The sequence below is a fragment of the Ambystoma mexicanum genome, chromosome 12, assembly GCF_040938575.1.
Source record: "Ambystoma mexicanum isolate Mex_15411 chromosome 12, UKY_AmexF1_1, whole genome shotgun sequence".
NCBI classification, from domain to species: Eukaryota; Metazoa; Chordata; class Amphibia; order Caudata; family Ambystomatidae; genus Ambystoma; species Ambystoma mexicanum.
Genome location: NC_090936.1, coordinates 1216132469 through 1216152153, shown reverse-complemented (window position 1 = coordinate 1216152153; position 19685 = coordinate 1216132469). Strand labels below are relative to the sequence as shown.

The 19685-nt window shown below is 48.1% G+C and overlaps 1 protein-coding gene across 1 annotated transcript in view; it reads left to right on the top strand.

Moving 5' to 3' along the window:
- Positions 1-19685, top strand: part of LOC138514391 (sodium-coupled monocarboxylate transporter 1-like) — a 987363-nt gene that overhangs the window by 133401 nt on the left and 834277 nt on the right. The window contains exon 4 of the mRNA XM_069629873.1: positions 19026-19093. Within this exon, the coding sequence (XP_069485974.1) occupies positions 19026-19093 (68 nt within the window). The remainder of the gene's footprint in view (positions 1-19025; positions 19094-19685) is intronic.

Below are 19685 nucleotides of genomic sequence, written 5' to 3'. Positions count from 1 at the left end.
GCCTCCGGGTCATTTGGTGCGCTATATAAAAACATGCATGTAAATGGTCAATCACCTAGCGTGTTGACATCAGAGTGCCACTCAAAAGCAAGGGTGTACCCTGTAATCTCAAGGCGCTGGCCAGATATGAGATTTACCAAATAGTCTATTTACAAGAATAAAATAAATGTGTCTTGAGTCCCTGAGGGTGGCTAATGGCTACACAGGTAACCATCTTGAAAAAGCAAATCAAAGACTTGCGATTAAAACACGAGATGAGCAACTTCAAAGGAACCAATCAAAAAGTCTGCTGGGACTGCCTAATACAACAACCTTTTTAAACCAAAAGGATTATAAATCATATTGGGGAAACTCTAAAACTTGACACACAACTGTTTCCCTCAGCTGCATGAATGATTTATGAAATACATGTCCATTTATGTGCCCTGCTAATATCAAGAGAGATAGGCGGCAGAATTACAACGTTTGTTACACATCACCAAAGAGGTGTTGGGAAGGGGACAGCCCTGTCCCCCTCACCTAGGCGCTTTAAAGTGAGGCGAATTACATTTGAGGCATTGTGATGAGCCAGGGGAGAGGGGGAGCAGTGATAGGACACGTTACCGTCCAGCTGGACCCCATGTTAATATAACCAATTATAGTTTAACTACATGGTGTGGGCCAAGGAGCGAGTGGCATCGCTATTTTGCGTAGATATTAGTAATCCTAGGTAGGAGGGAAGGCCTGCGTGGTAAATACAGCATTGCATGCACTAGGCTCAAATCCACGAGGCCACAGAAATCTCCAGTCATGCTGAGCTCCTATGAGGACAGTTTGCACCCCCACCCGCTGTAATTTCTATTAATTGTTTCAAAAGTGTTGCAAAGATGTGTTTTCCACCCAGGAGTATTGTGCCCTACACGGCCGCAATCAGAGACAGGCGACTGGTGTGCATGTTATCAAACCCATGCCAAAGCCTGACCCGGACCATTCCTAGGGTGACCATGAGTTATAGCCCATATAACTGACTAAACCTTAAGATCCCTGAATTCCTTTGAACACCAACCCCAAAGTAACAAGTCCTGAAATGTTCAAAGAGGATGGACAGGGCATATTGTTGAACCGATAATCTGGGCCAATAAAGTCCCATCCCTTATGGATAAAGGTAGTACATGTATAGGGTTCATCCAATCAACCGCGCAGGTTTTTACTGGATGTATTGCTTCATCTATGACAATGTTTTTCTTTATAAGATTCTGCCTGTACTACTTTTCGGCAGAACGTTCTTAGCAGCAGATTTCTTTCCTTCAAAATGTCATACATACCTTCATTGTATAGCTGGGACAGCCTTAATCCATGTTGCATTGGGGGATTCTAAAGTGCTTACCGGTTTGAGAAATGTGTTAACCATTGTTTCCTTCCCTAACCTGTTCCTTTTTGCCACAACTTCAGTATTACCTTTTAAGTGTGAAAAGTGATATATTAATGTCCACAGTGTCCTAGCAATTGAAGTCACCTGAGCGTGTAAGAAGTGTCCGTGTGCCATCCCAAAAGGGTTTCTAATTACTTAACTGAATTGAAGAAATGTATTTTAAAGTGTATTTTAAGTGTTCCATATTGCTTCATTCTAAAGAAGGCTTATTTTAAAATTGACTGTTAAATCAATAAATAATTATTTAATCAAGAAACCTCGAGTATAAGTGTTATTTGAATACATGTCACTGTGAATCTCTCTGTTACAACCCTACAGCTCACATTGACCCCTCTTGAGATAAGCCTGGCTGCTCAGTCACCCTACCAACTTGTGTAATACAGACTTATACCAAAGGTTGGGTTACCTATTGCCAAGAGGACAAGACTGGTGTAGCCTTCCGCAGAGTTACTATATACAATCTGGCCTAACACTTCCTCGCCTCGATCTCTCTCTCCACATGTGGTGTTCCGCAGGGGTCTAACTTTTCTCCCTAGTTGTTCAACCAATACCTGGCACATCTCGCCCACCACATTCCCTCTCTCTGCTCCAACTTCCAGTGTTATGTGGATGACACCAAGCTCGCTTTCAGGCTCCCCTCTGCTGCCTCGTCTCCTTCTCTCATCCCGGATTGTGTCTGCAATCCAGGAGTGGTGCGCCACCAATTATCTCTGCCGGAATGCCAGTAAGACGGAGATCCTCCTCATCAGCACATCTGTACCCCTCTTTCCCGCCACACTCTGGCTGGCCCTTGGCCCTCTTCCTGCTCCCACCTTAGAGGCTAAGAACCTCTGGGTCATCTTTCAACTCCACCCTCTCCTTCTCTCCTCACATTTCCGACATCTCTAAGAAGTCAAACTACCCACTGAACCTCCTTAGAGGTATTCTTCCTTTCCTCTCCTTCCTCCAGAAGCTCACTGTCTCTAGGGCACTGGTTCTCTCTAGGCTTGACTACTGTAACAGTCTCTTTTTATATATGGCCACCTCTACTCTCCATCATCTGCAACTCATCCAGGACAGGACTGTGAGACTTGTCCTTGGCATCAAGCCCAGGGATCGTATCTCTCCAGCACTGAAATCTCTCCATTAGCTCTGTCTCACTGAGACATGGTTCACAGCCAGCTCTGCCACCAGCTTTGACACACTCCTACCTGACGGTTACAAGATCCTCTCCATGCCCAGGCCTAACCGTGCAGGGGGTGGTGTTGCCCTTATCTTCCCTGAGTGGATTCCTGCCACTGTCACTCCTACGCTGACCTACTCCTCTTTTGAATGTCTTGTCTGCCGACTCTCTCTCTCTCCTAGCCATTCCCTTACCGTGGCTACTATCTATCGGCCACCTGGTCAAATTTCCTCCTTCCTCTCTGAGTGGGCTGACCTCTCCTCCTCACTCCTGTCCACTACCACTCAACTCCTCCTTCTTGGTGACTTCAACATCCACCTAGATGCCTCCTGTCCCCCCACTGGACTCTTTCGTGACCTCTGCGACTCTCTCTCACTCTGTATTCTCCCGTCTGGGCCTACTCATTCTGCAGGGCACACTCTTCATGCTCTGATCTCTTCTGACCTTCCCCTCTCAGTCCCTCTCTCCACTCCTTTCTCCTGGAGTGATCACTTTCTCCTATCCTCCCACCTCACCCTCCCTACCCCACAGGCCAAGCCACCCTCATCATTGCCACCCACCTTCTCGGTCATCCGACCCATGAAGCGCGTGTCAGTTGAGGCTTTCGCTGCCACCTTCTCCCCCCCCCCCCCTTCGGCTGACTCCCACCCTGACACAGCCCTCTCCATGCTCCACTCTGCTATATCTGTTACTCTTGATATCCTTGCCCCCGTCATGAGAATCCGCCTGAAGCCCAAAGCCAAATGTAACTCCTGGTATGACTCGGATCTCGCCACCCTAAAACGCAAGTGCAGGGTTGCAGAGAGGAAATGGCGTGCTTCATGTTCATCCTCTGACAAACTGGCCTGCCGCCTGCTCCAAAGGCAATACCGGCTCTCCGTTCTCACCAAGAAGAGAGCCCTTATCCAAGCCCGCATCTCTGAGGCATCAAACAACTCGGCCGAACTCTTTAAAATCTGCAAGGAGCTGGCCAACCCTGTTGCAGTCTCTACCTCTCCCGTCCCCTCCCAGGCCCTCTGCACTGCATTGGCCTCTCACTTCATCTCTAAAACTCAGGACATCCTGTCCTCGCTCTCCTCCTTTCACCTCCCTCCCTCCCTTCCCGGCTCTTCCTCTGGCCCTTCTGCAGTCACCCCTCCTCCCTCTTTCTCTGCCTTTCCACTTTTCTCTGCTGACGAGGTTTCCAGACAAGTCCGATCTATGAAAGTCTCGTCTAAACAGGTTCACCCCTGTTCCTCCAAAACTATCAAGGACCACATCGACTCCCTGGCTCCTGCCCTGGCTGACTTTTGCAACCACTCCTTCGCCTCTGGAGTCTTCCCTTCCCCTCTCAAGCACTCTGTTGTGCACCCTCTTCTCAAGAAACCCTCTTCCGACCCCTCCTGCCCGGCTAACTATCGCCCTATCTCCATCACTCCCTTCCTGGGCAAGCTCCTGGAGAAACTGGCCATCTCCCAGCTTAACCTCCATGCTGAATCTGTTGGTAGTCTTCATGACCATCAATCTGGCTTCAGAGCTGCCAGAAGCACGGAAACTGCTCTCCTGAACATCCGTGAAGACCTGCTCTTGAACCTCGATTCCAACACTCCGTGTGTTCTCATTCTGCTCGATCTCTCCTCTGCCTTTGACACTGTCAACCATGCCATCCTGCTCAACCGTCTCCGTGAAAACCTGGGTATCACTGGTCAGGCTCTGGCGTGGCTGACCTCTTTCCTTTCAAATCGACCCTCCCAGGTCCAACTGGGGTCCTTCCTCTCCGACATCTTTTTCTCCACCTGTGGTGTCCCCCAGGGATCTAATCTCTCTCCCTGGCTGTTCAACCAGTATCTGGCACTCCTTGCCCACCGCATCGCCGCTCTCTGCCCTAATTTCCAGTGCTATGCGGACGATACCCAGCTCATTTTCAGGCTACCCTCAGCCTCCCCCTCTCCTTCCCTCATCTCTGACTGTCTGTCTGCTATCCAGGAATGGTGTGCCGCCAATGACCTCTGCCTTAATGCCAGTAAGACTGAGATTCTACTCATGGGTACACCCACTCCCTCCTTCCCTGCAGCTCTCTGGCCTGCCTCCCTTGGACCCCTCCCTGCTCCTACCTGCAATGCAAAAAACCTTGGGGTCATCTTCGACTCCACACTCTCCTTCTCTCCTCATATTTCTGACGTCGCTAAGAAGTCACACTACCAGCTGCACCTCCTCAGAGGTATTCTTCCCTTCCTCTCCTTCCCCCAGAAGCTCACTGTCTCCCGAGCCCTGGTTCTCTCGAAGCTGGATTACTGTAACAGCCTCTATCTTAATCTGCCTGCCTCCACTCTCCGCCCTCTGCAACTCATCCAGAACAGAACTGCGAGACTTGTCCTTGGCCTCAAGCCCAGGGACCGTATCTCTCCAGGACTGAAATCTCTACACTGGCTCCCAGTGGCTGCGAGGATAAAGTTCAAAACCCTCTGCATTGTCCACAAGGCCTTCTGGGGCCTTGGTCCTAAATACCTTCAACTCTCTCTTCCCAAATATCTTCCTTCCCGAGCCCTTCGCTCATCCGCCTCCAACTCCCTCAGGGTCAGCCGCTTCTCGAAGCAACGAGCTGGGGGGAGATCTCTCTCCGCGGCAGGGGCCTCCCTCTGGAACAGCCTTCCTGCCTCCCTGAAACTTGAGGAGAACCATCTCCGGTTCCGGAAGCACCTCAAAACCTTCCTCTTTGCTTCTGCTTTCTCTCTCCCTCTCCCCTGCTGAACAGCTAATATTCTTCACTGAAACTGCACTGATTCTGCAACTGGACCACTCTTAACGGCCTCGGTCCTGGGCCCAGCCACTCTCCACTTGCACTGATGCCCTGGAACCCCTCTGCACTGCGGGACTGTCTCTGTATCCCTACAGCCCCCCCCCTTTTCCAGCACTTGTTCTGCACTTACCTTGCACTTGCCACCAGCTGGCCCTATTTATTTATTACTTTACGCCACTTACCTTGTACTGCACTTCCCCCCCTCCCCTTCCCCTTGCACTTTTCCCCCTCCCCCACCCCTGCACTTGCGCGATCTGAATGACACCTGGCCTAGTAGGATCGTTGTCTGTCTCCCCTTGTTCCTCCCCTCCCTGCCTCGTCGCGCCTTGAAACACCTGTGTATAGGCGCGTTACAAATGCCATATCATATCATATCATAGCTTCCAGTGTCTGCAAGGATCAAGTTCAAGACACCATTTGCATTGTCCACAAGGCCTTCCGGGGCCTGGGACCTACATTTCTACAGCTTTCTTTTTGGAAGTATCTTCCTACTTGAGCTTGTCTCTCCTCTACCTCCAACTCCTTGAGGGTCAGTCGTTTTTCCAAGCAACGAGTTGGGGGAAGATCTCTCTCTTTGGCTGGCGCCTCCCTCTGGAACAGCCTCCCTGCCTCTCTGAAACTTGAGCAGAACCATCTCCAGTTTCGGAAGCAGCTCAAAACTTTCCTCTTTGGTTCTGCCTCCTTTATTCCTCTTTCCTGCTGATCTCTTACCTGATACTGCACTGGTTGCCTGGCTACCATCTGATCCATGGACCCAGGTCCCTGCCCTCCCAGTTGCACACCTGCACTGCCTCCTGGCAACCCTGCACTTGGGGCTTTATCTGCAACCCTACCATCCCCCTACCTGCACTTACCTAACACCTGTTGTCTGCACTTAACCCCTGCACTGCCATCTGCTGGCCGCATTTGTTCTTTTTCATTGCTCTGATCCTATGTCTTGCACTTGCTCCTACTCCCCTTCCCCTGTCACTTTTCCCTTTCCCTATCCCATGCACTTGCACGGTCTCAATGTCACTTGGCCTAGAAAGATCGTTGTCTTGTCCTCCCTTTGTTCCCTTCCCTTGCCTCGTCGCGCCTTGAAACACTTGTGTATAGGCGCGCTATAAATAAAATATCATATCATATCATAACACAACGTGACAGTACTGAGAATGGTCTCTGTAGCCTATACACTCTTTCCATTTCTCAGACATCAACATGCCCTTCAACTGAATAAAGTGAAAGATGGAAAGCCTTCCCAGGTGCTGCCGTGCCTGTAGATCTGCCAAATTTATGAAGGCATTCCCCTTAACCACCTGCACGACCCTCTCCAGTTCTACTTCAAACCCACTTTGGAACTGTAGTGGTTCCAGAATGTTATCCTTGATAGGGGGGTGGGGGGCAAAATGGCTTAGTGGCGATGGCCACGTGGTTACACCCTTCATTTCCGACTTCACTCACCATAGCTGGCATAGCAACCCATTACCCTATACTGCAGCACATTGCAGGGTATCGCCGTTTTAGGGGCCCACAACCATTACCCTACCATAACTGGTCTCATCAGATGGTTTTCGATCCCTACCCAGTATTTTTCCATGTCTCCCCTACAATGAGGCACCAATGCCTGGAACTGCCCTGCCCAATAGCAGCTGTACATGTCAGGGGTCCCATCCGCCCAATTACCTTGGGTAGTATCAGGGTCACATAGGCAACCCTTGGCTTCTGCCCCTGCCACATGAACCGGTTGATCTGACCTTTGAGCTATGCGAAATGTCCCCTCGGCATATCAATGGGGAGCATCTGCTAAAGGTAGAGCCCCTTTGGGAGCAGCATCATCTGAACTGTATTAAAGGCATCCTATCCATGATCCAAGGTCATGTCGAACCCCCTATCCAGGTCAGCAAAGATGGTGCTCAGGGAGGCTTGGGGGGCATTGGAATTGGCATGGTATCAGTCTTTGGTGTCCCTTGTTATCTGGACTCCTAGGTACTTAATTTCAGCTGCCTCAATTGGGATCCCCAAACTATGAAGGTTGTCTCCTATTACCCTGCACTCCCTACTAAAAGGGAAGCGTACCGACTTGTGAGTATTAACATTTAAGTCTGCGACCCACCCATATTCACGCAACACCTGTAGGATGGCTGTAGGATGGTTGGCACCATAGTCACTGGGTTAGCCAGATAGACAAGTATGCCATCTGCGTACACGCTTATGTTATGCTCTGTCTCTCCTACGAGAATTCCTTATATCCTTCCATCTTCTCTAATCAGTGTACCGAGGGGCTCAATGGACAGAGCAAAGAGCAGGGGTGTGTAAGGAAGGCAAAGACAGACACAAGTAATCACAGTTCAAGGGTGTTTATTGAACTTTCAAATGGTGTGGTAAAACTCCTATGGAATCCTAAATCTAAAGATGGGAGCAAGCTATTTAATAATAATGTAGTCCTAGTCGAGTCTGGTCAAAATAAAAGGGCCGATACTAATAAACCTGTTGCCAATCTTTCCTTCTTAATACAAATGGCGTGGGTCAATGATATATGCAAAAAGAAAAGTAAGTCTTCAAGAAATAATATGTCAGGATAGTTGAGCAGTTGACTTCCCTTTCCCACGTTTTCAGGACGGGACAAGGGAGTACGTTCGAGCTTCGTGCACACACTGGCTTCCTTGGCACGAGGAGACAGTTCAATGGTTCAGCTGGTCTCACACCACTCTGGCAAAGTCTTGGAAACAAAAAGGATTCTCAACAGAACGCCTCTTGTCAAATCACAGGCTTCCTCCGCCTTGAAGCAAAGTTCACTTTACTTATCAAAACACACAGACTTCTCTTACTTTTCACTTTGGGCTTTCCCTTCTGCAGGCTTTTATCATCAAAGGCTTTTGAAACGGCATGGAGTTTTACTTAGACCATACCGGACCACTTTGACTTTCACGGTACTACCTTCTTTCCCAGTGTCTGCTGGTACTTGTAGTTTCTTTTGCCACTCGTGCAGTTCAATATTCAATATTTTACAATTCTCAATCTCAGTGGCTTCCCTCCGTCGGGATCAAACCAGTCTCTTAACTTTGCTCTTGTACTTCAAACTCGCAGTTTCAATGTTAACGTGTCTCCTCAATTCAGCTGTTCACATGGATTAGAGCAGACATTTCCCCAGGGCCTCAAGGAAGGACAGGCCAGGTTTCTTATCAGTGCGTGGAAAACAGGGTCTTTCTCCTTGGCTTTCCTGAAGTTTCTCTTTCTCTCTTACAGATTATGGACCACTCGATTTCCATCAGAGCCGCTCCTTTTTGCCCCCAGTCTCTCTCTGTCCCACAGCTCCTCTGTTCCACAGTTTGCTCTCTCCCACAGCTTTGCTCTTACAGACTACAAGTCCCAGAATGCACTTTTGAGGTTTTGTTCTCACTTCGGCCGTTACAGGCAATTTTAGGATTTATGCCTTAGCTTCCCTCGAGTTACAGGTCCTCCATCTTTTAGCCTCAGTGAGGAGGTGTTAATGTGTCTTCAATGGGCATTCACTTGAGGTCAGGGTCTCACCACCTGCCCCTTACTACCTGGGCTTCTGGAACTCACCCAGGGAGCAGCAGGCACTGGTATAAACACTACCAGAAAAGTGCAGCTGGTGTTTTGGCTGCCTGGGGCACGGCTCTCCTGCCACACTGTATGTTATGAAAATGCCTTGTTATGAGTGCCTCTGTGTTACTATATGAACCTCATGTGTGTTCAGTGGTGAGGTCACGAAGTTCCAGAGTGAGAACCCCTGAGAAGGTATTTGCTTGACAATCAGCAGTTGATGCTGTGCTGCAGAGCTGGTTGGGGGTCTCTGCCATGTTGCTTCAGTAATATGTAATAAACATATATATAAGCTTACCTGGTCTGGTTGATGTCTCAACAATGTAGCCCCCTCTATACTCACAGGCTCAGTGCCTTGGCAGACCGTCCCCCTTCTGGCTTCCCAAGGTCCTCCCAGCTGCTGACTTCTCCTTCTGGTCTTCACGGTTTCTTCGGCATCCCCAGCTCGCTCAGAATGGGCCAGGGTGTTGGACCTTTTATACTCTTTGAAAGAGTAGATTCGAGTCAGGTGAGAGTAGTTGCCTCTCCCTGCAGACTCTTGTTGACGTCATTATCGGGACAACATGGAGACTGCCCATAGGAATCCATTGCCCATTGATTCCCATGGGTAATCCTCATGACTCCCACTATCCTCCTTGTTTAAATTTTGACATCAATCTTGACCATTGCCATTTGCTTCCCAACCCCTATCGATTCCACCCTCTGTCTTTACCAACACCCCTGGGACAAAGAATATCACTTCCCACGACAAACTCCTTTCTTTTGACACTCTACCCCTCCCCCCCTTCCGACCCAAACACCTTTTTTCCATATGGAAGACCACATACTAACATCCGAGCCGTTCAACCGGACATGTTCCAATACAAGTGTCAGGCAATTGACTTGAATCTCACACGCCTTACGGCCCTTCCTTTTCCCCACAGGGATAAAAAGTGGAGCAAGAGAGCACAGTACGAACAAGGCAGACCGCACGACGAGACAGCTTTCCAGACCCGGCAGTTCAAGAGGAGGAGAAAGACGGCAACCATCGAGAGGCTAACGAGAATAGACACAACCTTGCCCTTTTTTCGACAAAACCCTTCAAACCCTCCACTGAAAGAATCGTAAGGCCGAGGACAATAGCCCAAGTGTGTTGCAGCAGATGTCAACAGTACACATAGCGTGTCGACGCTGATAAGCAGGAGCGAGGGAAACTTGTCTTCGGTTCTGAGTAAAGCCAAGCGGTTCATCACAGTCGAGAGGAGAGCCGAGAAGAACCGTGCTGTGGGGAATGAAAGATGCAAAGTGGCAAATTGAACCAAGTTCAAAGAACTGTAAAAGGGTTGAGGGGAGAACAGCTGTAGAGGGAACCAGCACCACGTGGGTGCTAACTCGAGAGACTCTGGTCGGTCCCTGTCTGAGTAAAACTACAGAAACCAGAAGGCTGTAGGAGAGCCGCCAATATCGGTCAAAGTGGTCTTACAGGAGGTCAAGCAAAATCCCAGTACAGTCGAAAGCCTTTGACCTACGAACTTTAAAGAAAGCAAGGGAAGTGAATCTCATAAACATTGAAAGTGAATGTGAAGGTGAAGTTGGCAAGAGTGAACCTGGAAGAGGGATGATGATGAGAAGGGGCAAAGTCTAAAGTTCCAAGAAACAGTGGGCCTCATCACGACCCAGGCGGTAAGTTACCGCCTGGGCCGTGACTTTACCACCATGGCGTAAACTACGTTTACGCCATGGTGGTTGGCGGACTTACCGCCCCATTCCGACCTTGGCGGGGCGGTAAGTCCCCAATCCCCATTTACCCTTCCCCATTCCCATTTTTGCCCCATAGGGCATAATGGGAGTGGGGAAGGCGTTAATTACGCCACCGTAAATTACGGTGGCGTAATTAACTCCATGGTCCCTTAGCGCCATGGATTTTAACACCTGCTAAAAGCAGGTGTTAAATTCGCCATGGCGTTAAGGGACCTCGTACTCAGGCGGTAAGGGTCGGCGCTGTTTACGGCGCCATAAACCCCTTACCGCCTGGGTCGTAATGAGGCCCAGTGTGTTGACAAGAGTGAAACCAGCCGAGGGATGTCCACTAGAACTGTTTAGAAAACCCTCAAGATTAGTGAATGCTGGAAAAGCCATAGGGAACCTGGTGTAGTGAGGCCAACAGTTTAGAAGGGTCGGAGCCCGAACAAAGGAGATCCAAGGGTGAAGCCATCACCCAAAGTCTATTAAGAGAAGGAACTATGGTTTGATTTGTGTAATACAATTTGTGAAGGGTCAGCGCCCGGAAGAGGGGGACCCAGGGGTGAGACCATCACCCGAAAAATACGTAGACCACAACTTTGTGTTTGTTTTTTTGTTTTTTTTATAATCCTATCAGGCCCGCAGGACCAGGAAACCAAAACCCCAAAGGCCTTGATATCGATAAGAACTGTAATAGGATCTGTACTCGGAAGAGGGAGATACGAGGTGTGAAAACCGGACACCGGAGACAAAAGGAACAAGGGTCAGCACCCAGAAGAGGACAATTCTCACCCTGAGCAAAACCAGGAAACAAACTTTATTTTTGTTGACGGAACGTTTGTTGTTGTTGAATACATCACGCCCTTGAAGGCCAGAGACTTTCAAGAGAAACAAGACTTGGCCATCGACGGCCCTGATAGCTGCAAGTGGAACTGGCGACTCATGCTGGGAAAGCTTGAGTGTGTAATGTGCTCCAAGATCCCATCTTACCCTGTGCTCAAAACATGGGGAAGGGAGATCAAAGCTACCACATCCTGACATATTATTGGTGAACACTTCTTTCTTTTCTCGAAAACATCCCACACTCTTTTTTGCATTAGTTGTAAGGTTTGGCAATAGGTTTCTTAGTATAGGCCCTTTTTATTTGACACAACGCCACAAGGAATGTCTTATTTTTCCTTTGATGGTCGACGCTCCCATCTTAGATTTAGGTTTAGAATAGGCGTTTTTCCACCATGCATTTACAGTTTAATAAACACCCTTGAACTGTGATCACTTGTGTCTGTCTTTACTGTTGTCACCATGAGTTCCGTACAGGGAGTTGTAGGGAAACCCATTTGTGGTTTTGTCAGGAAGAAGGGGGTACATTTATTGTGGTGGGTGAATGGATTTTCTATTGGGCTCTTGTAGTTTTATGGATGGTTTTAATTTCCCTGGTCGTTTTCTCCTTTTTCCTACAGAAAGGTACTGAGGTATAATGAGACTCTGCTGACAATATCCCATGACAACTGAGGGGAGGTCGGGTAGGGGCGTATCGGAACGGAAGGAATACCAAGTCTTGCCTGAGGGCGTACCTCCTATAGTCCCCAAGAACCACCTGCGAAGCTGATCCTCCCTCGCTCATCCACCCCAGGGTTGGGATCCAAGGTCGATGGCCCTCCCCTGGCCACGTGAACAAAGAATCCCCAGGAATAGCCTGGGAGAAACACCTCAAATTTCTCACAGGTGGGAGTGGGCAGCCTTGTATTGTGCTTCTCCCTAGAGTAAAATCCCTTGAAGACCTGTCATTGATCACTACACTCACCGTTGGATTTGTGTAAACCACTTTCACCCTTCTTAAGAACCGTTCTCCAAATTCCTGCCTATTGAGGACGTTCAAATAGGGAGCCCCACTCTACCTTTTCTGCATCCAGGTTTAGCAACACGTGATCTCCCCTTCCATGCAAGAGTGCTCCTTAGATCAAGGGTCTTTCTCATAGCATCGCCTCCATGTCTTCCCATTATAAATCCAACCTGATCCGGATGGATCAGACGGGGCAGTATTTGCTCCAGCTGTGTTGCCAGTATTCTTGTGAGGATTGTTTCATCTAGGTTCAGCAGAGAGATCGGGTCGGAGGATTTGCAGCTGTTTGGATCTTTCCGATCTTTAAGGATTACAGAGATTAGAGATTTGCTAAAGGAGGGTGGGGCTCCCCAGGGTCTTCCCGCTGGGTAGCCTATTAATGGCCGCCTGCACACCTTGGCCGTGATTGGTGCCTCTATGGAAAGAGCCTCTTCCTCCCTGTGCTTCTCCAGTGTCAGTCTCCCTACATATTCAACTAGTTCTACCCGGTCTGTGCCCTCCTGGCTCTTGTAGAGCACCTTGTAATATTGTGCGAAGCATTCTGAAATTCCCTTAGGCATTGTCTCCAAATGCCCCCATTGCTCCTGGCCCCATCAACCCACCCTTCTGTTCTCTGAGCCGCCAGCAGGGAGTCTGTCTTGTCCCCCTTCTCGTAGAACCTCTGTTGATGGAATAGTAGTTAACAAATTGGGTCCCCTACTCCTAACCCTCTCAATTCTTCCCTTTTTCTGCTGCAGAAACTCCCTATCTGCTTCCTCATATCGCCCCTCCCTATGCATCCCCTCCTGCATCTCCATAATCTCTCTGGGAAAGCTAACTTCTATCAATCTACGTTCTCTTTTCCCATTTACCCACTCCCTAATCAGGCATCCCCTCCAGGTTGCTTTTCCCACCCCCCACAGTGTGTTATTGTCCACATCCCCAGTATCATTTAGTTGAAAGTATTCCTCTGCTGTGGTACCAAACTGTGCAGTAAACAGTAAAGTGTGTTTCTCGAGAGTTCACTTTGCTTAATCCCACAATGTCCTGCACCATCCCTACCATATTATGATCCGACCATCCCACCGGACGAATCTCGCATTGGCGCGCCCTCAAGGCATGTTCTTGACTCACGAGGAGATAATCTATGCGTGTATGGGTGTTGTGCGGCTTAGAGTGGAAAGCGTAACAGCTCTGTCTGGGGTGCCTTGCCCTCCAGACATCAATGAACCCCCTGTTTTACTGGGATCCTTTCTAACTCTTTGTGGATGCTATGCCTTCCCCCATCTGCTGGTTTTCCCACTTTGACTTCTTTTGAGTACCATTTTCCCTCTTTCTTAAATCCTTTTACTATTTCATGTCATACTATATACTGATTTTCCAGTCCATCTACCATCTTCACTGACCATTTTGATTCCCTTCTTTTCTTTCTCCATCTCTCTCCATTACCCTTCTTTTTTTCTCTGTGATTTTAATCTCCCTCGTCTTACTACTTCTATCCACTTGGCTGACTCAAATCCTGACACAGCCCTGTCTATACTCTGCTCTTCTATTTACAATACCCTTGATGCTCTTGCCCTTGTCATGAGGATCCGTTTGAAGCCCAAAGCCAAGTGCAACTCTTGGTATGACTCTGATCTAGCTACACTTAAACATAAGTGTAGGGCGGCAGAGAGAAAATGGAGGGGTTTCTTGTTCATCCTCTGACAAACTGGCCTGCCGCCTGCTCCAAAGCCAATACTGACTCTCTGTCCACACTAAGAAGAGAGCCCACATCCAAGCCTGTGTCTCCACGGCATCTAACAACTCGGCCAAACTCTTTAAAAACTGCAAGGAGCTGGCCAACCCTGCTGCAGTCTCTACCCCTCCTGTCGCCCCCCAGGCCCTTTGCACCGCCCTTGCCTCCCACTTCATCTCAAAAACCCAGGACATTCTGTCCACCCTCTCCTCCCCCCTCTACTCCCCCCTTCTGTGAACTCAGACCCTCCTTCAGCCACCCCACCCTCTTTCTCCTCCTTTCCTCTTTTCTCCCCTGACGAGGTCACTGGACAAGTCAGATTTATGAAAGTTTCATCAAAACAGGTTCATCCCTGCTCTTCCAAAACCATACAGGACCACATTGACACCCTCGCTCCTGCCCTGGCTGATTTCTGCAACCTCTCCTTTGCCTCAGGATCCTTCCCCTCCCCTCTAAAGCACTCTCTTGTGCATCCTCTTCTCAAGAAATCCACAGCTGTCCTTTCTGCCCGGCTAACTATCACCCAATTTCCATTACTCCTTTTCTTGGTAAACTCCTGGAAACGTTGACCATCTCCCAGCTTAACCTCCACTCTGATTCTGTTGGCTGTCTCCACGACCATCAGTCTGGCTTTAGAGCTGCTTGGAGCATGGAAACTGCTCTCCTGAACATCCGTGAAGATTTGCTCTTTAACCTTGACTCTAACAATCCCTTTGTCTTCATCCTACACAATCTCTCTTCTGCCTTCGGCATTTTGGACCATACCATCCTGTTCAACCGTCTACCTGGCAACCTGGGCATCACCGATCAGGCTCTGGCCTGGCTGACCTCTTTTCTCTCTGATCAACCCTCCTAGGTTCAACGTGGGTCCTTCCTTTCCTCTATCTCTCTACCTACGGTGTTCCGCAGGGGTCCAACCTCTCAACCTCTCTCTTTAACCAATACCTGGTAATCTTTGCCAACTGCATTGCCATTTTCTGCTCAGATTTCCAGTGCTCTGCTGACGACACACAACTGATTTTCAGGCTGCCCTCAGTCACCTCTTCTTCCCTCATCTCCGACTGCCTATCTGCCATCCAGGATTGGTGTGCCGCAAAAGATCTCTGCCTGCATACCAGCAAGACTGAGATCCTCGTCACCGACACACCTCTACCCTCCTTTCCTGTCACTCTCTGGCCGGCCTCCCTTGGCCCTCTTCCTATCCCCACCTGTAAGGCCAAGAACCTCGGGGTAATCTTTGACTCCACACTTTTCTTCTCTGCCCAAGTCAAACTTCCTACTGCACCTCCTCAGAGGTACTCTGCCTTTGATATGATATAAGATATGATAGATTATTTATAACAAGATTAATACCCAGAGGTTGCTAAGCGCAGACTGAACCTGTGTTGCTCTGTGTTGTCTTGCTTCCAGCGTGAGCACGTTGCCCCTGAGGGATCCTGCCGAGACATACCTTTCCTCTCCTTCCCTCGAAGTTCACTGTCTCTCAAGCCCTGGTTCTCTCAAGGTTGGACTACTGCAAGAGTCTCTTTCTAAATCTACCTGCTTCTACTCTCCGCCTTTTGCAACTTATCCAGAACAGGACTGAGAGACTTGTCCTTGTCCTGAAGCCTTGGGATCGTGTTTCTCCAGCCCTGATATCTCTTTACTGGCTCCCAGTGGCTGCAAGGATTAAAATCAAGACCCTTTGCACTGTCCACAAAGGCCTGCTGGGGCCTGGGTCCAAAATACCTTCAGCTGTCCCTCCGTAAAATCTGCCCTCCGAGCCCTTCGCTCCTCCACCTCTAACTCCCTCAGGGTCAGTCGTTTTTCTAAGAAACGAGCTAGGCGTAGATCTGTGTCTTCAGCTGGGGCCTCCCTCTGGAACAGCCTCCCTGACACTCTGAAACTTGAGGCGAACCATCTCTGGTTCCGGTAGCACCTCGAGACGTTCCTCTTTGCTTCTGCCTTCTCTCCTCATCTTCCCTGTTGATCTGTTCTGTCTCGGCATCGTGCACCTGGTCTCCCTCTGTCTTTAGGGCCCAGGCACCTTGCACTGGGGTCTGTATCTGTAACCCTACAGCCCCCCCTTTTCTTTTTTCTGCACTTATTCAGACACACCCTGTCTGTTGCCTTATACCTGGCACTTGCCACTTGCTGGCTGCACTACCACTGTTTGTTGCCTTTTGTTTTTTATTTATTTATTCATGTTTTATTTACTTATTCTTTTTGCTCAGCATTTTCCAACTCTCCCCCCTCCCTTGCACTTGCACCTCTCCCTCTCCCATGCACTTGTGCATCCTCAATGTCACTGGGCCTAGAAAGATTGTTGTTTTTGTTCTCCCAAGTTCCCCTCCCTTGCCTTGTCGCGCTCTGAAACACTTGTGTACGAGCGCGATACAAATAAAATATCAATATCAACACTCCTCGCTCCTATCACTTATCAATAAATATCACTTAAATATCCAGCTCTCCCTCCCATCAATCTAGTTTCTGCCTCAACCTTTTCTTTTCTGAACTCCCTTCCCCTGGCCCTTGTTCTGTTCTTCCCTTATATTCCCCCAACCCTCATCTACTTTCCCTCTCTCTCTCTCTCTCTTTCCCCGGCCCCCTCTCAACCGTTACCTTCACTCGTCGTAATCTCTGCTCATTTCATTCTACCTCGTTTCTTCCCAATGCTTCACTCTTCTCTCCCTTCTATTTCTTCTTTCTTCTTCTGTTTTTCTGATGCTGCTGCTAATACTCTTCACTCCACCCTTTTGTCCACTCTTGGCTCTAGCAGTCCTGCTAATCCCTTTCCTCCAAGCCGCAAACCTCCTCAACCCTGACTTAGTTCTGCTCTCGCCTCTCTCGGCTGCAGCCTTCACTAGGCTGGAAGGCGTTGGAAATGATCTGAATCTTCCTGCAATCTCTCTGTGCTGTCTTCTCTTTACTCTTCCTAAGATCTTGCTCACTCTTTAGTGAGGATTCCCCCCCTCTCATTTGATGGAGATGCCCCTCTTACATGTCTCCAATGTTCTCTTCACGGCCCAGCACTGTGAATGCTCTTCTATCCTTATCCTTCTTGACCTTTCTGCAGCGCTTGGCACTGCTGATCACTTTCTTCTTATTTCCTCCCTCTCGGCTCTTGCTCTATCTGGTTCAGTTCTTAAACGGTTCTACTCTTATTTCCCTCACCTTTCTTACTCTGTAACATGGGCTGGCCAAACCTCTTCTGCCTATCCTCTTCTTTAGGGTGTCCCTCATGGGTCTACCCATGGCCCTTTACTCTTTTCGCTCTACACAGCCCCTCTCTCTCCTCTTATTTCTTCCTTTAACACCTATAGGCTGATGACACCCACATTTTCTTTTCCAATTCCTCATTTACTGACACCTTACAGTGTACTGTTTCTAACTGCCTCTCTGCAGTCCAAGATTGAATGTCTTCACACTTTCTTCACCTCAGTCCTTCTAAAACAGAGGTGCTGTTTTTTCCATCCTCAATTCCTCCCACTATTCCCCCACTCCCTCTCATTTCCCCCTCTTCCCTTCCCTTCCCCTGCTCGCTGTGTGTAATCTTTTCCCTACATATTTCTTGTACTGCTCGATCCTGTCACTATGCTCTTTTTAACATCCGCTGTGCCCGAGCCTTCCTTTCCTTTCACGCCACTAAGCGTCTTTCTTCCTTCCTGTCTAGTTCTTTCCCGTATTGCTCTGCTCTTCTTCTGCTTCCAGCTTCTCATCTTCTCCCTCTTCGCTCGGTCTATAACTCCTCTGTACATCTTCTCTTTTCTCTTTCTTCTCGATCTTCTATCACACCCACCCTACTCTCTATATCTCTTCTTTCCTTTGAATACCGTCTTCTTCATCATTTTCTCTGTATTGTCTTCAAGTGTATCCATGGTCTCTCTCCTCTTTACCTTTCCTCCCTAATCTTATTTTATTCATCACCCCGTGCCCTCCATTCCCAGAATCAGTCTCTTCTCAATGTCAGTAAACCCCTTTGTGCGTCTTCTCATTTTCATTCTTTTGCCTTTCTTGCTCCCAAGCATTGGAACTCTCTCCCTCTTTCTATGTGTTCTTCCTCCTCTCTTTGTATCTTCCAGACCACTCTTAAAAATCATCTTCTGTCTGCTCTCTACAACAATTAGCCTCCATTTTCTCCCCCCTCTTCTGCCTTGAATTAACTGGATTGTATTTCCACTTTCATTGTGCTGCTTTTTAATTTCAATCTACAAGTGCTTTTGGCGAAAAACGCTTTATAAATTAATTAAAAGTGCAAAATACTATGCTCCTGTCATTGTTTTACTGTGTTTTCTCGTTTTATTCTTTTCATGTATGTTGTAGTAAAAACAATAAACAGATTAAAAAAGAAACAAGCAGTGGTAAAGTGGTATAAGGGAATAAAAACAAAAACACTAAGAAGACTCTCCCACCCTCCTTAAGAGAAGACATGCCCTTCCCACGCTTCAGATCTAACCTCATCCAATGGATTAAGGAGCATGACGTTTAACTCTCCATCACATTGCCCACTACTGTGTGTACTGTATATAACTGTTGTTTTATGTTCTAATATTTTGCTCATCTGTATGATATAGCTTACAATGTTTACTCATATTTTGTATCATAATGCACAGCAATGTAACCTAAGCTGAACAATCCTCTTTTCCTTCTTCTGCGCCCGAATACCCTTGGGTCTGGTGCGCAATATAAATAAATAAACAAACAAACAAACAAACAAAGATAGATAATTGTAAGAGGGAAGAAGGGAGGCAGGGCTTTGATGAACATCTTATGCCGGCCATCCAAGGGATTGCCCCATGTATATTTGTGAACATTTACATGTGGTTCATATTAACCTATTCTTTGCATTTTGTTTTTTTATTTTAGTTACTGGCTTGGACCTCTGGGGTGTTGTTATCTTGACTGGAGCAGTGTGTACGTTTTACTGCGCACTGGTAGGTTAACAGTTTTCGTTCAGGAAAATATTCTAGCCTTTTCGTTCACTCACCCAAGACATTTTGTGAAGATTACAAAACTGTATTTGTTGTGCTATATATATATATTTTTTTTTAAACTTAATGATATCCAAAGAAAATTTTAAAACATTGCATCTCACAGCTTGTAGGCAAAGTGACTGTGTGTGAGTTTAATGAATATGGGGGTGTCGGGTGCAATGAAGTGGGGGTGCATGCAATCGAACAAGGGGATCAGGTATTCTCAAAAAGCCAGTCAAAAGACTCATGCAGGTATGAATGTAAGGAATGTATAAAGCGCGCCTCTCTCTGGGAATGAAGAGTTCACTGTACATTGGGGAAGCACCCAGGAGGTTACAGGTAGGTGCGCAGAGGCAGAGATGCTAGAATGGGTAGGGGAAACAGGGCAGGTGGGAGTCACTGAGGGGGAGATCAGTGATTGGCGAGATTTTCTTTGAAGAGAAGGGTCTTCAAGTCGTTCCTGAAGTGGTCAGGTAGCCCCCAACGTGCAGTGCAATCAGGCAACATCCATGTAGAAAAGTGAAATGGGAAACCGGCGTCATTAGCAAGACTT